This window comes from Prosopis cineraria, unplaced genomic scaffold, assembly GCF_029017545.1.
Source record: "Prosopis cineraria cultivar Desert tree isolate PC_DT_omini unplaced genomic scaffold, ASM2901754v1 PC1, whole genome shotgun sequence".
NCBI lineage: Eukaryota > Viridiplantae > Streptophyta > Magnoliopsida > Fabales > Fabaceae > Prosopis > Prosopis cineraria.
Window position 1 is genome coordinate 47063697 of NW_026555332.1, and position 15612 is coordinate 47079308.

Sequence of the window (15612 nt, forward strand, 5' to 3'; positions counted from 1 at the left end):
TCTGTTTTCCTTCGTTAGTTGGGGACAGATGAGAATCAAACGCGTAAGACTGAATTAATACAAGGTGGATGAAAGCACATGTTGACAGTGGAGCAACGGCATATAAGTTGATTTAAACGTTAGTAGTTTCTATCTGCGCGCGCGCGCAGTATTTCTCAAAATAATGTACAATTCATTTGCGGAGAACAATTCTAGAATCATGCAAACGATGGCATTTCCGCATATGTAGGAGACGGGGTCAATTGGCATAATTTTATGTAGGGAGAATGATGGAGAGTTTTTAAAATAATCAATTAATTTAAGTTAGGTATCAAGTGTCAAAATTTAAGAATTTATTACTCAATTTTTGAATTTTACAATTCTATTGTAATGAATTTATAACTTGTATTTTAAATTTTAATTAAAAAATATTTTTTTATTCTTCAATCATATTAAAATTTTAAAAAAAATTATAAATTTATCACAATATAATTATAAAATTGAGAAATTGAGTTATAAATTTCTAACATTTAATACTTAATTTAAATTAATTAATTTTTTTGAAATTTCTTTATCATTTTTTCATTTTATTTGCCTTAAAAGTCGGCTTTGGCCTTCCTATTTCCAGTGCGGTCGTGAACAAGAAGAAGCCGTGTTTGGCTCACCGTGTAAGATTAGGGAGGATGGTATGGATTTAGGGCTTACACATAAAGATAGAATAGATATGAAGCTGCATGGCAAAAGTATGATAAGGGTGAGGGGTTGAGGACGTGGACTTGGAGGCGGCGGACTCCCTGGTTTAGTGGAGCTGTTTTCAACTTTGCAGAATAAACAAGCCATTTGCTTCCCTTTCAGAGAGAACCCACGAATCCATGCTGCTGATCCCGTGGGGCCCCTTTGCTTCCCTTCTGAATTCTGATTCTTATTCACGTCTCTTCCTCCTCTCTTTAGGTTTTCAATGGGAAAAAATATTCATTAAAAGACTATTTATCAAAAATCCGTTTGTCAAAAATTTATTTATATTTAACTGCATATTTTAAAAATTATGAAAATTGTTTGGATGATATGGGAATTTATGCCCTCATCTAACATTTCAAGAGTAAAAAACTAAATGAAAATATACGTTACCGAGTGGACTTTAGAGAAGAAGTGTGTATTTCATTTTCTGTCTTTGTCAAAAATTTATTTATACTTGGATATATTTTTTTAAAAAACGTTTTGTAAATTGAAAGTTGACTAGATAATATGAAAATCAGTTGAAATTAATTTCAATCCACATTCTAAACGTTAAAAGCTATCCAAAGCTGCATTTTTGAATTTCAAATAAACCTTTAGATCAGCGCAATAATAATAAATATCTAAACTGCAAAAAATATTTTTTAAATGGGAAAAGCTATAACCAAAAAAGATATCTAAAAGCATTGTAGTGATATGGGATCCACGCAAAGGACTTTTATAGATCCAAAGGCTGAAACCGGGCCCAGTCTGCATCATCAATTGAATTTCCACGCCGTGACTAGTTTTTCATTAATGTGAGCGTGTGGGGGAGAGCGGGCGTCCTTGTCACAAGTATTTTAAGAGCCCAAAAGATGGTTGTTTTGCAACGCTCTCACCCCAACATGCAAGCACCCAACATCTCATATACTATTTTGGGAGTATCTTATCTTTAATTTAATGAATGTTTCTACCTTTGTCCAAACCCAACAACTGCTCTTGCTAATCAATTCACGTCTTTAATTTCATGCTTGTCCTCCCAGTCATTCAATCATACAATTTTGACCCCCCGATTCCGCGCATTGACTTCACCTTACATTTTGTACTCAAATACGCTTGCCGCCCAAAATATAGCTGACACGTTTCAGACATGTTTTTCGCGAAAACCCTGGTATTCGACCCACATGTTCAGATGTCACGCCACATGACTTGGAGAAGTAAGCCGTGACAGTGGAATAATATATTAAAACCTCATATTCGAAACCAGTGTCAGTTGACTCAAATAAAAGCCGCCTGATATATTCAAAATTTGTAGACAGAATATTATATTAAAAGAGATACCACTGTTTAAATCAAAACATCATTCATTTATAAGATTCAAAGCTGAACAATAATTAAAAATCCTTTATATCTGGATTAGTCGATAGGATTAGAAGAATAAGGTCCAGTCAACTCTGATCAGTACTAAAACCAAAAGCATCCCTTTCAAGAAGAGAGTCAGATGGAAAGAAAAACGGTGCTTTTTTTTTTTTTTTTTCCTTCTCCCTGAAATACAAAGGACACAAAAAATATACAAAGAGAGTCTCTCTGCTCTCCATGGAAGAATATCCACTTTAGGCGAAAACCCTGACCACCAAGGCTCCCACTTTCCTAAGTGGCATTGTTGATTATACATGTAGAATAATATATATTGATATATCTGAAAGGGGCGACACGTGTTGATTTGGGCGTGTTTTTATTTTATTTGGAAGGAGGGGAAAGAAATGGAAAGAGGGAATATGACGTCATGGGATGAGGTAAGCATTGCGGAAATGGGAAGTGGGGTGGGCACCAGCCACAAGCACTGGGTGGTGGAGTTCGTGCTTTCCAGTTTTTGGGCAGAGACGCGTCAAAATGCTGCCCGCCCTGTTCCCACCCCCTCACTTGTCACTATCCTTCCCTTCAATTACCAATATTTGCAAATCCAGTTGTCTTTAGAGGGTTACCATTTGAATCACACAAATTAATTATTTAATTAAAAATATGATAATATTTAATTTTATTCTTAATTATTATAAATGAAAATAAAATTTTTAAAATAAATTAATGAAAATAATTATTTTCTTCTTTTTAATTTAACAAAAATTAATAATTCTTCATTAAAAAATATATTAACAATATTTTATATTTAGGGATAAAATAGGGATGGAGGGAGCAAGTTACAAGTAATAAATTACCAACAGTCCAATACTTGCATTTTTTTAAGAAAATAATTTTAATCTTTCAAAATTATCATACTCAAGCTCCTCGTTAATTTCTACCACGATTCATAACTGGGCAATCCCTCTGTTCAGAATTTATATGTTCTTCTCCCAGGCGTGATGAAGCGAGCACTCTGTGAAGTCCCTGTCAACTCGTAAATATTATATATATATATATATATATATATAGAGTTCAGGTTCCGGTTCTTGAAAAGAATAACAATAAAATATTATGAAAGCAAAGCGCTCACCAGTGCAACTGGTTCTGGCCTAACGTCTGTGAAATTGGTATATTCCATCATCGGATTCTTTATTGCCACAGATTCTAAGTCTAATTTCCAGGCCCACCTCTGCCCCACTTCCCCAATTAGTTCTCTCTCTTTAAAAGCAAAAATTATTGGTAGCCCGCCATCCCTGACTCTCCCGATGTTGCCTTTATATTATATACACTCACGTTCCTTTATTTAATTTCGTAAATCTTATATTCCACCTCAACCCACCTGTTTATAGCTAGAATTAAAAATAAAGGCTGTAGTTAGAGAATCATCCGTTTAAATTTATTTTCATAACGGTTTGGGCTAAAAATAATATTTTTTTAAAAAATTGAGCTTTTAAACTCAACCCTGATAGACTCTAAAAAATGGATTTGAGTTCGGGCTGCCCTTTAAGATTTGTTTTTATTTTTCTCTAAAAAAATAAAATTTTTAAAATTTTTAAATTAATTTAAACTTTAAAATATATATTTATACTTTAAATTAAAATTTTTATTATTTATTGTTAATTTTTAAACATTATAATTTTATTTTTAAAAATATAAAAAAATATTATAATTAAAAATTTTAGTTTTTAAAAATCCCAAAAAATAATAATAAAAGTTTACGAGTCCAACCCTAAACTCTTTATGTAACAGCCAAACTTTAAAAAATTAAGTATTTTAAAAAAATCAAATTTAAGGGTTGCCCTTAAGGGCCGGGCCTATATGAGTCGAATCCGCTCATTTTTTAACTCTATTTATTGCTTGTAAATTCAACCTACGAGTAGTTTTACACACACACACATATATTTCTACAGTTAAATCTTCACTGTACCATAATTAGTCAATTAATATCATTGAAATAACGTGATTATTGAATTTCTGCCGCTAAGCAATTCTTTTTCTGCTTTACATAAATCAAGAATTTTAAGTTGATACATGCAGAGTATATACAGCATGTATTGATAAGATAAGACCCCCAAAGACGTGGATGTGTTGGGGAGCACCGGCATGAGTTGAATAAAGGAGGCGAGGCTGGGGATGGGTGGGTTGCTCCTGGGTGTCCGTACAGGAGCCCATGAAGCTTCCAGGAAGAAGCACCGACGTAGTATTATGATGATGATGATGATTTAAAAATATAAAATATTTTTAATTAAATTTCACTTTTAATAAAATAATTTTTTATTTTTAAACTCACTTTATTTTTTATATTTATTTTTATTAAATATCTTATAATAAATATAAAGTTATTATTTATAGAGATATTTTTTTAAAAAAGATAATAATTATATTTTAAAGAATTAAAAATATTTAATATTTTTAAATATTTAATTTTTTTTAAAAATATTTTATATTTTTAAATGAAGAGAGTGATAATAATAATGCAAAACAGAGAGTAATTAAAACTGAAAAAAAAAAGTAAAATGTCAACATCGCATCAGAGCAGGGGAGGCAAGCAGAGGAAGCCGGAAGGGTAGAAATCAGAAATGCACAAGGACGGGACATCCACTCGTGACTCACCCAACCCTTTTCATACCTATCATTTTTTTTTTTTGGGTTCAATCATGCCTGTCATTTATTTCTTACAAAAAAAAAACTTGGAGTACGGAATTTATTCCTAGAAAAGGCTTCAATGAGCACAATATTAATCGGTTTCTCTATCTGAAATTAATTATGCACATTCTAATTCTAATTCTAAATTCTTCATGTACCTCGTGAAATAAGAAAAGGATTTATGATGTCGCCAATTTTAACACCGAACTCCATATGCGATTCCCCACGTTTATACGATTAATGATAACGTTGGGAAACAAAAAGATTGATATCAATAGTGAGTACCATATTATATATATATATATATATCCCCCAAATCCTCTACCTCCCTCTCAACCAACGGTCACACCTGCATCCCTTTCGTGGAATCTATATGTGGTGGGTGCCTTAACTCTTAATTTTTCTTACCTAACAAGTATTTCATGTGGTCTTATATAAATTGTGGATTTAATCAACTGGTTGTCAAAATACAGGCACAAAATAAAAGAAAGAACATTAAGTCACAATTTTACCTTTTGTTGTGCCATGTATCTTAATTCAAGGGTTGATATAACTATGGAGGAATAATTGAAAGGTATTTTCATAAAATCATCGCCTTTAACTCATCGTTTTATTAAACATAAATTTTCAATCATCTATAAAATCATATAATTGTAATGCAGACACTCTCTAAATGAGAGGATTTGAGATACCCACAGAATTCAAATGCTTTTATAGGAAAGGATATTTTAAGTTTAAAGTATTTATTTGGTTAAAAAAGAAGACGGTATAAACTATAAAGTAATTATCATTACCATAATAACAATGATAATGATGACAATAATAATGAGCTGGGTTAGAAGGATCGGGTGGCAGAAATGATATTTTATAGAATGATGCGGTCGTCGGCTCGTCGCTGTGCATCTATTATCAAGTGCGGAAATAGTCAAAACACACGAGATTGATAAAATGGAAACTCCAAGTGGGGGAAAGTATCGACAACGGATCCAAAGGCTCCATCACCAACCGCTCAAACATAAGCGAGAGAGACGCAAACCTCTGCCTCTCCCCTGTATCTTCTCTGCTCCTCCATCTGTGCTCGCACTGTAGAAAAAAGTTCTGCGAACACCTCATATTCCTCCCAGATTGTATAGTGTCAAATATCTTTAGAACTCTACCCAGAAGAACCAGTAGCACCCCGAGAACACTATGGGCATTTTGCACGACGACGTGGTGATTATTAGGGAACCCGAGAAAGAAGGCGACCCAACCGTTATTACTGTGAATTGTCCTGACAAGACTGGCTTGGGTTGCGATTTGTGTCGCATCATTCTCTTCTTCGGACTGAACATTGTCAGGGGAGGTAACTCAGTTTTCATATTCCTTTCACTCTTGCGCTTAAACCATTCTTACTCTTTCTTTTCCTTTGCTTAGACCCTCCAACAAGTTTCTGGAAATAATGGATTTGGATTCCATTTAAATAAAATTAAAAAGAACCGTTTATTTTTCTTCTTTGTTTTGGTTGTTGCTATCGATTTGAGAGCTGGGAAATATGGTTGTGGGCTGCTTTGGGTTAACCGCCCGGTGCCTGCTTGATGAAACCGACGTAAATTAGAAAATCAGTGAGCGGTATTTCATTTTGGATTCGACCCTGCGAAGCAAGTTTCAAACATGTCAGACTGATCCTCTTTTGTTTATTTTGATGCAACGAAGACGTATCAACCGATGGGAGATGGTGTTACATAGTATTCTGGGTGAATGGGAAGCCAGAAACGAGGTGGAACTTGTTATTAAATAGGCTAATTGCTGCGTGCCCATCTTGTTCTTCTGCTTCCGGGATTTCTTACTACCGCTCTGAACCACAACCTCCCAAGCCTCCGGACGTCTTCCTATTAAAGTTCTGTTGCTATGATCGTAAAGGGCTTTTACATGGTAATTTTTAGAACTTTATTTTCGAATCCACATCTTGAATTATCAATCTTCTGGTTGTTGTCTTGCTGATTGTGAATCGGGACTATTATTGACTGGTCCTAGACGACTTCCTTCTTAGCAGTTGATATCATTCCATTTCTTTTCTTTCTGCTTCTCGACAAATCTGTACGTTTTCCAATTCTATTTCCTTACTGTGTATTGTTTAGGGAATAAAGGGGGGGGTTGCGCTGCCTGAATCTACAGAACCTTCCTGAATATGTTGGTGATGAATTTTACACGCAAATAATTAATTTTTTTTATTACGGTGACAGATGTTACAGAGGTTCTATGTGAACTGGAGCTTACCATAAAGAAAGTGAAGGTATCTACCACACCCGATGGAAAAGTGATGGATCTGTTTTTCATCACTGATACCAGGTTGGTGACCGCCTTATGCTGTCATTTTCTGCCCCCTTGTTGTTTCTTCATTTCAATTACTCCAAAAGAATCAGTCCAATGCAACTTTTTGCAGACTTGTATAGTGATCCCGTTCTATCCTTTAAAAAATTCTGCATCTGTTCAAGGAAATGCGGTACAAATTTTCCGGTGTCTTTTAAATATTTGATGGTTTTCTCCAGAAGATTTGGGATGTGATTTAGGACAATTTGAAGCAAAGTAGCTGTGTACAAAATGACTATTGGATGACAACTCAGTCTCTTATAGCCTTTTAGTGTTGTAATATTTCGCTTTTATATCAGGGAGCTTTTGCATACAGAAAAGAGGAAGGAAGACACAATTGAACAGTTGAGGGCCATAATGGGGGATGTCGTAGTTAGTATTGACATTGAATTGGTCGGCCCAGAAATCAGTAGTTGCTCTCAGGCATCTTCGTTCCTTCCAACTGAAATCAGAGAGTATGATTTTGACATGGAATTGTCTGATTCAGTCAGAAGTGCAACTCTCACATCCGAGAGTGTTTCTATCACGATGGACAACCTGCTGAGCCCTTCACTCACGCTTGTCCAAATCATTTGCCAAGATCACAAAGGCCTTCTTTATGACATAATGAGAACTCTCAAGGATTACAACATTCAGGTACATGCGCTAAATCTGAAAACACAATATTCTTGAAACATGATTATGTCTTCAATCTTCTCTGCATTTGACAGTGTCCCAGTTTTGTGGATAACGGCATCTATTTAATATCTGTATGAATCTAATGGTGTAATGGTGAGGCAGATCTCTTATGGGAGGTTCTCAATAAAATCAAGAGGAAAATGTGAGATAGACTTGTTCATAATGCAAGCAGATGGGAAAAAGATACTGGACCCTAACAAGCAGAGGTCCTTGTCTTCTCGCCTCAGGATGGAGCTGATTCGTCCTCTCAGAGTAGCGGTGGCAAGCAGGGGTCCTGATACGGAGCTTATGGTGGCAAACCCTGTGGAGTTGTCTGGCAAGGGAAGACCTCTTGTTTTTTATGACATTACTCACGCTCTCAAGAAGCTTGGCATCTGCATCTTTTCGGTACTTACATCCTCTCTATGCTCCAAAACAAAAGTGGCGTCTCCTTTATGTGTTACTCATACTGGTTCTTTACTATAGAATAATATAAATAAAATGAAAGTGTTGAACAGGCTGAAATTGGAAGACATGCGATTGGAGACCGAGAGTGGGAAGTATATAGAGTTTTGCTTGATGAAGGGGAAGGCTTGAGCGTTGCGAGGAACAAGATTGAGGAAGGAGTTTGGAGAATGTTGATGGGTTGGGAAAAATGAACCATGCTTGCCGACGCTGTCCCTTTTGGAAGGACCTTTATATGTACAGTAGTGTAATTTGGTCTGCCACTATATAGCTATCGTTAGATGTAATTGTGAAATAAATGTTGTGAAAATGTTTAGAATTTGATATAGTTTTAAAGAGCTGCTGTATTTTTCTAACATGGTGTACAGAAATGAGTAGATAAAGGAACAACTAGATTAAAAAGGGCGGAGTACAATACAAGAAGCTTATTGTAGATGTAAGTGAACTGCTGTAACTTGGTAAATACAAGTTAATGCATGTATTCAACTCTTTCTTCTCCCTGTAGTCTATAATATAATTTATGCACACACACATATTGCTAATAACCTGGTGCTTAATCTGTCCGCGACCAGTGGCGCTAGTTACACCATCTTCATTGATGGCACTTATGTGTGACGGTCTATATTTGCGGCTGTTCCTGAAGTACCCTGCATGTGATTGTTAAGGGATCCGTTGTCCGCATAAATGACTGTCCAGACTCAAAGATTTGTCCAAGATTTGATTGCTCCACTGTCGTGTGGTCCTCGGTTTCATAAACAACGATCGAGGATGTTAGGCCTCCAAAGTTCCAATTCCAAAGCTTTCATTTTCAGATTTAAAGAGGGTGTTGGGGCTTAGACTTTGGCCAGTTATCTCCTGCCCGTGTGGACGTCAAATTACAGACTTAAATTCTTTGAATGATTATTACATGCCCCAAGATGATTAATCCTCCGTGGTTGTTTGCCTTGAGATATTTTACGCGACGTCCCACTGGTCATGGATTGTGATTGCAGATATATTCTATCCGTTCTAGTCATCCCGTGTAGAGTTATCGACTGCAAACACGCCAAACACAGATGTCCAGGTGCAGTTCATATTACACGCTGTGGATTTTTTGTTTTTTTTTGAATTTGTTGACAATAGGGAAAACCTCTCATAAGGTGGTGTGACCTAAAAAATTCTCCTCGTTTACATCAGGATCTCATTTTTAAAGATTTTCTGTCTGTCATGGCGTTTGTCAGCATCAAAAAAGAAGTTTGACATGGACAAGATTCCTGGATGTTTTTGACGAAAAACAGTGCTGCTCTATTTGATGTAGTTGCCATTGACAGTTGGACACGTTTTTGCTCTTCTCCGTTTTTCTTTTTCCCCATTTTCCAAGACAGTTGTCTTTTGAGTTGTCCTTATTTTTGTCCATTTCAACAGGTGAGGAGACCTAAAAAAAAAAAAATCTGTTGACATTAATCATGATGCAGAAGAAAGAGCAAGTTTGTTTATGATATTTTTTAGGAAAAATATCGGGGAGCACCCTTGTGTAATTTAATCTCAGTCAAGATTTTTAAAATTTTTAAAATTTCACTGCATGTATAAAGAATTAAAATAAAATTAAAGAACTGATTAAAATTTTATTGACCCCTATGAAATTAAGTATATGAATAATTCATACAAAAAAATTAATAACTAATGCATGAAAAAATGACTAATTGATATAAATAAAATTTACAACTCTTATTAATACCATAACATTACTATAGATTGACAACTCTCATTCCATTCACATTAATTATTCATTCTTCATATATAAGTTGCTCATTTTTTTACATAAATTATTTATACACCTAACTTTACTTATTTATATTCATAATAATGTTATGTTGTTAATGGAAGTTGTAAATTCCATATGCATCAATTGTTCATTTTTATACATCAATTGTTAATTTTTCTCTATAAATTGTTCATACACCTAGTTTCATCAAGGATAATAAAATCATTTTAATTAACTCTTTAATCTCTTGTATGTGTAGTGAAATTTCAAAATTTTTATGGTTTTGACTGAAATTAAATCAGCTCATTGGGTCCTCATTGAAATTTTTCCTATCTTTTACACTTGGATTTAAGTGGACCATGCGATTTATCCCTGAAAAACTACGAATAAATCATACTCCCTGCCTTCGAAAATCTAAAGCATTTTTTTGGAGGGAATAGATATTTAAAATATAAAATATTAGTATTTCAATAAAAAGTATGCATAATAAATAAATAAATTTGTATTATTTTAAAGTGAAATTCTCTATTAAATAAATATAAATATAAAAATATAATATTAATTTTTAAATAATTAACTATTTTATTAGAAGACATAATTTAATTAAAAATATTTTATATTTTTTAACGAAGGAAATACCCTTCTTCGTGTTATCTTTCGCAAATTGGGAACGAGATCTTCTCATTGTCTCATTTCTTAGTTTCTCTCTGAAAATCCTATATTTATAAATAATTCATCAATCTATAATGTGCCACGTCTCAAGGATTTTTTTTTAAAAAAAAGAGAATGGCTGTAAAGTGATAAAAAAAAGAAATTAATGATAATTAAATCTTGATAAAAATTTCTGCAAAATGAGTTATAAAAATTGATTCCAACAATTATATTTAAAAAAAAAAAACCATTGTCACTAATGGCCAACCCCTCATCGCCGGCTATAGAACTACTGGTGACAATGAAGCAAATTTATTTTTCAAAGTGATCAAGGAAGGATTTGATCCTATAATCCTTGACCACCTAAAAAATTTGGTGGCCACCAAGCCTATTCAATTATATATGGTAATATATATATATATATATACATACTTCCTTCGTTTAAAAATATAAGGTATTTTTAATTAAATCTCACCCTCCGATAAAGTAATTACCTACTTTTTAACTAATCCTATCTTTCTTTATTTATCTCTATTAAGTACCCTATAATAAATATAAAATCATTATCAATAGAAACACTTTTGAAAAAAAAAAGAAACAATGATTACACTTTGAAATATTAAAAATATATTTCATTTTTAAACATTTAACTCCTTAAAAAATACCTTATATTTTTGAACGGAAGGAGTATATAGTAACCCAAGCTTCTAAACCATTTCCATATTATAATATAATGGTATGTCGTTAATTTCAAATAAGTTATTTTTAAAACACGAATGAATACTTGTTAATGAAATACTATCACTTATATAATCAAGTTCATCTTATCAATTTTTTTAACTTATCAAAGCTAAAATATATTGTCAAAATTTGAATGAATATTTGTTAATAAATGACTAACAATTGCACAATTAAACTCATCATATCAGTTTTTTTAATTTGTTAAAACCCAAATTGATTGTTGTTAATTTTAAATGAGTTGTTGTTAAAACTTGAATAACTTATTTTTTATACAGGATAAACACTTGTTTCATTAGACTCGTGTCATTATTCATCAATAATAAGTATATATCCATTTGAGTTTTGACAATAACTCATTTAAAATTAATAATAAGTAATTTGAACTTTAACAACAATTCATTAGACTTGTGCTGTCAATAATCAATAATAAATATACATTTAAGTTTTGACAACAACTTATTTGAGATTTACAATAATTTATTTAAGGTTTAATAAATTAGAAAAATTAATAGGATGTACTTAATTGTATAAATGTTAGTTTTTCATTAATAAGTATCTATTTTAATTTTGACAAATTCATTTAAAATTAATAGTAATCCATTCGAGTTTTAACAAGTTAAAAAAAACTAATATAATGAGCTTAATTATATAAATATTAATTTTTTATCAATAAATATTCATTTAAATTTTAAAACAACTTATTCATGTTAACAATGCCTTTAGATTATACGAATAATTTGACAGAGATATTAATGCATTGAGAATGCACCAGTACTTTTACCCGGATCTCTGAAACTTTTACCCGGTGGAGTTTCCTTGAGCATATCACATGAATGTTTTATTTTTTTTAAATTTATTTTCTTTATATTTTAAAGTAATACCAACACCTCACACGTTTCGTTGGCACTTCACCGAAGTAATACTTGAGGGGATCCATCTAGCTAGATTCATTTCTTTCATATCATAAAACAAAGGAACACTTGCATGTTATATCGATTGATACACTCCTAGCCACGCACAACACGGAAATATAATACAGTAACAAGCCAGCAGGAATTTCCCTGGAACAAATCTCAAGACATTCTCAACTCTATCCTAGCTTCTTGACTTACAGCTTCCAATAAATTCCAATTCTGTGGCATATTCCGGCAATCACAGCCCAGAATGTGATCTCTGCAAATATGACATATAAAAGGGTTCCCACTCTCTCTGAGCGCCACACATCCACGAATACATGCTTTTGAATCCAGTGTACCTATTTCATTACGTCAAATCTACTTAGCTTCTACTTCAAATAAAAGGGTTGAAATTTGCACCATGAATCAAGGGACATTGATGGTGCCTCTTACCAGCGAGTGTTTTGGCTCTTTATAATACCATCCGTTCACAAATGCAGCGAAGATGCCCTGAGCTGCCATGACATACACCAGCATTGCGTTCAGGCCTATCCACTCCAAGAACAAGAATGGAGTCCGAAATCCCCAGACATCGATCTGCGTACGAGGGAGAGATTGAAGCAAAGTGACAAGGTCGAAGTTTCTCTATTTAATTTTTCAGAAGCGAAAAGTAATGCTTTTATTAGTTACCAGCAAGTAAAAGCCAGAGAACACAATTCCAGCTGCGCCGGCTGTGAAACAAACGTAGCTGAAGCTGTAGAGTTGCTTGTTCAGTGGGATAGCTGCATTATTCCATGTAAAACTTTGTAGGATCCATCGAATTTATTTCAAGAGGTACGTAAATGTCTCAGTAGCTTACCATCTGTGAAATGAAGAATTATGGCAACCACTAGTAACACGATCGCCATGGAGACCCATTGCTTGAGCCTTTCTGAATGACGCTGCCCAAATGTTCATGTTTGTGTATGTTCAATAACTTGCTCGTACATAAAATATGTGATTTATTGGTGAGTAGGGAAAAGTCTGTAACCTTAAAGTGAATCAATACGTGCCCATAATGGATGCCGATGGTGCCAGAGAGGATAGCTGATATTGAACTAATCACAAGGAAAACAACTATAAAATCGATGTTTAATTGATCAACTACATCTAATGACTAGATTCTTATAAAAGTTTTTCACTCTTATTTCCGTTGTATCCCCAAAAAAAAAGTTATTCACTCTGGTTTTTGGAGCGAGCGGGAAAAGAAAATAACCTCAACAAGCCTTCGGGTTCAAAGGGAGCATGACACCAAGCTGGAGCATCATGACGAAAAGGACCTTGAGCAGGAGAGCTCAATGTGCAAGCCTACATGCATAAAAATAGAGAATTAGAAGGAGGGATTGAAATTGTCTGACCTTAAACAAAGGTGTGTAGAGGTGTGCAGGTGTTGATGAAGAGGGAAATGAAGAGATATGGTTCTTGACATATTCAAATTTACAAGTTCACCTTCAAGCGAATCCAAACAGGCTGAGAATAGAGATGATTGACCCCCCAAACTTGTCGATCCACGTATCCCACAGCGTTACATGCAGGCCCCACGTGTCCTCTCATCCCGCAAATCACCTAATAAATCGGAAAAATAAAGAAACAAAATAAAATAACACAACCACCACCAGAAAATACATGCGTCGTGTGTCTCCGGGAGAGAGAGAGAGAGAGAGAGAGAGAGAGAGAGAGAGAGAGAGAGTGTGTACGGTGTATTTCTTTGGTTCGCCTTGACTATGATCGACGAAACTCCAATCCGGAACATAGAGCGCGAAGGTCGTGACCATGTAAATGATGAACGCCACAAAGCCCCCAATCCTAGGCCATGCATTTCAGTCAAATTCGGGATATAAATTTTAGAGCCTGAAGTTGTGATGAATGCGGAAACGTGATGTGTTCTTACCATTGCCATCGATAGGCCGTAAAAATGGAGAGGTGTCCAGGGCTCAAGGTGGTCGGTCTAAGCTTGGTGGTGATTGTCTCTATCAGAGCTACGAAACAGTATACAAGCGCTATTCTCTGCACTCATATTAAAGTGGCCATTCAACAAACCAGAAAATAGAATCACATGGTGTCCTTGTTTAATTTATAATTTCCAAACCTGGAGAATGCCACACCACCGGATGAATTTCATGTCGACTCCATAGGAAAGATCATCAGGAGCATGAGAGTATCCGCCTGTAGTGTTTTACATGCGTTCTCATATAATCAGTGCATTTAACGGAGCATGTTCTTTATTCAAAGCTTATTACACTCGAGGACTTCTTATTTATACCTTGCAGAAGAATACCCCAAAAGAGAAGCTTCAAGGTCCTAAGGATTATCTTTTTTACCGCATCCTTCATCTTGGGCACTCTCTGTGTATTAATTCATTGTCACGGCACAATATTTATCACTGATATGTTTTGAAGAATTTAATTGTTCAGACTACGTGAATGAGCCGCGACAGTACTTGTCCCCAGACACAATATTGCCAAGTTGTGATTCGATCACATAAATTTAGGCTGATGCGGTTTGAAGAAACGCGTGCATATATAGTTCTGACTTTGGAATATAAAACGAGAGAGTGAGGGAAAATTAACAACGAGTTTACCTTGAGAGCAAGGGCTACGGCAACCCCGACAATGAAAAGAAAGAAAGGCATGACAAAATCAGCCAATGTACACCCATTCCACGGGGAGTGATCGATTCGAGGATAAGCTCCACCAGCATCGTCCACCAGTATCATCAACTAAACCGAAACATACTTCAAAGCCACGATTGAAATAATATATATATCCCATGAATTAGAACAGGTAGACTAACCACCACGGTGAGGCCTCTGAATGCGTCCAAGGTTGCAATCCTCTTTGGCTTCTGCTTCACGAGCGGCTGCTCCTGCTGTATTTGCCGAACGGTGCCATCACTCTCCACCAGAGGTGCTCTTGCGTCTTTCTGATGGTCGGGCTCATCTTTAATGGAGCCCTTCAAATCATGGTTCTCATCCGTATTCCGTAGCCCTTCTTCCATTCTCTTAGCTTCAACATCCATGGCTACTTCAATATCAGTCGACGCCCTTCTCTCCGTAGAGTCAAAAGGTATCCAGAGAGTACTGGCAATAAATAATTGGCTCGCACAGAGTACTGGCAATAAATAATTACAGAGGGAGCAACAGAGTAAGAGGCCGGCCGAATTGGCTCGCACTTCATATTCATTGATGTGGGGTGGGACATAACATATATAGAGACTCTGGTGCTCACGGATTAATTAATATTAACACAAGAGAGAGGAGGCAGATTAAAGGCTTCTTTCATGAACACTAAAAGGCGGAACATGGCCCACCACGTGATTGAATGCAATATG

At 34.9% G+C, this 15612-nt stretch overlaps 2 protein-coding genes across 3 annotated transcripts; one reads left to right on the plus strand and one right to left on the minus strand.

The window, feature by feature from the left end:
• The first annotated feature begins 5653 nt into the window (after window positions 1-5653).
• Window positions 5654-8709, plus strand: LOC129302283 (ACT domain-containing protein ACR10-like). Of its 2 annotated transcripts, none has more exons than XM_054941061.1 (6): window positions 5654-6082; window positions 6433-6651; window positions 6963-7068; window positions 7389-7725; window positions 7870-8154; window positions 8255-8394. In XM_054941061.1, the coding sequence occupies exons 1-6, from the start codon at window positions 5929-5931 to the stop codon at window positions 8258-8260; spliced, it is 1107 nt and encodes a 368-aa protein (XP_054797036.1). In that variant the 5' UTR covers window positions 5654-5928; the 3' UTR covers window positions 8261-8394. The 2 variants fall into 2 exon arrangements, with proteins under 2 accessions (XP_054797036.1, XP_054797031.1); XM_054941056.1 differs by having other exon boundaries at window positions 5662-6082; window positions 8265-8709.
• A 3556-nt stretch (window positions 8710-12265) lies between these two features.
• LOC129288261 (uncharacterized) lies at window positions 12266-15468 on the minus strand. Its single transcript, XM_054924769.1, has 13 exons — window positions 15076-15468; window positions 14864-15001; window positions 14546-14627; window positions 14372-14448; window positions 14174-14289; window positions 13980-14088; window positions 13732-13848; window positions 13499-13590; window positions 13274-13340; window positions 13103-13184; window positions 12934-13025; window positions 12697-12840; window positions 12266-12602 (listed from the first exon to the last, which is right to left on the minus strand). Exons 1-13 carry the CDS (start codon window positions 15298-15300, stop codon window positions 12456-12458), a joined length of 1488 nt encoding a protein of 495 aa, XP_054780744.1. The 5' UTR covers window positions 15301-15468; the 3' UTR covers window positions 12266-12455.
• Between the last annotated feature and the right edge of the window lie 144 nt (window positions 15469-15612).

Coding starts and splice junctions, on each gene's coding strand:
- LOC129288261 (XM_054924769.1), bottom strand. CDS start 15,300: ATGGATGTTGAAGCTAAGAGAATGGAAGAAGGGCTACGGAATACGGAT. Junction 15,002..15,075: donor TCAGAGGCCTCACCGTGGTG/GTTAGTCTACCT, acceptor GTTTCGGTTTAG/TTGATGATACTGGTGGACGA. Junction 13,026..13,102: donor AATTCTTCATTTCACAGATG/GTAAGCTACTGA, acceptor GGAATAATGCAG/CTATCCCACTGAACAAGCAA.
- LOC129302283 (XM_054941056.1), top strand. CDS start 5,929: ATGGGCATTTTGCACGACGACGTGGTGATTATTAGGGAACCCGAGAAA. Junction 7,726..7,869: donor TCAAGGATTACAACATTCAG/GTACATGCGCTA, acceptor ATGGTGAGGCAG/ATCTCTTATGGGAGGTTCTC. Junction 8,155..8,264: donor TTGGCATCTGCATCTTTTCG/GTACTTACATCC, acceptor AGTGTTGAACAG/GCTGAAATTGGAAGACATGC.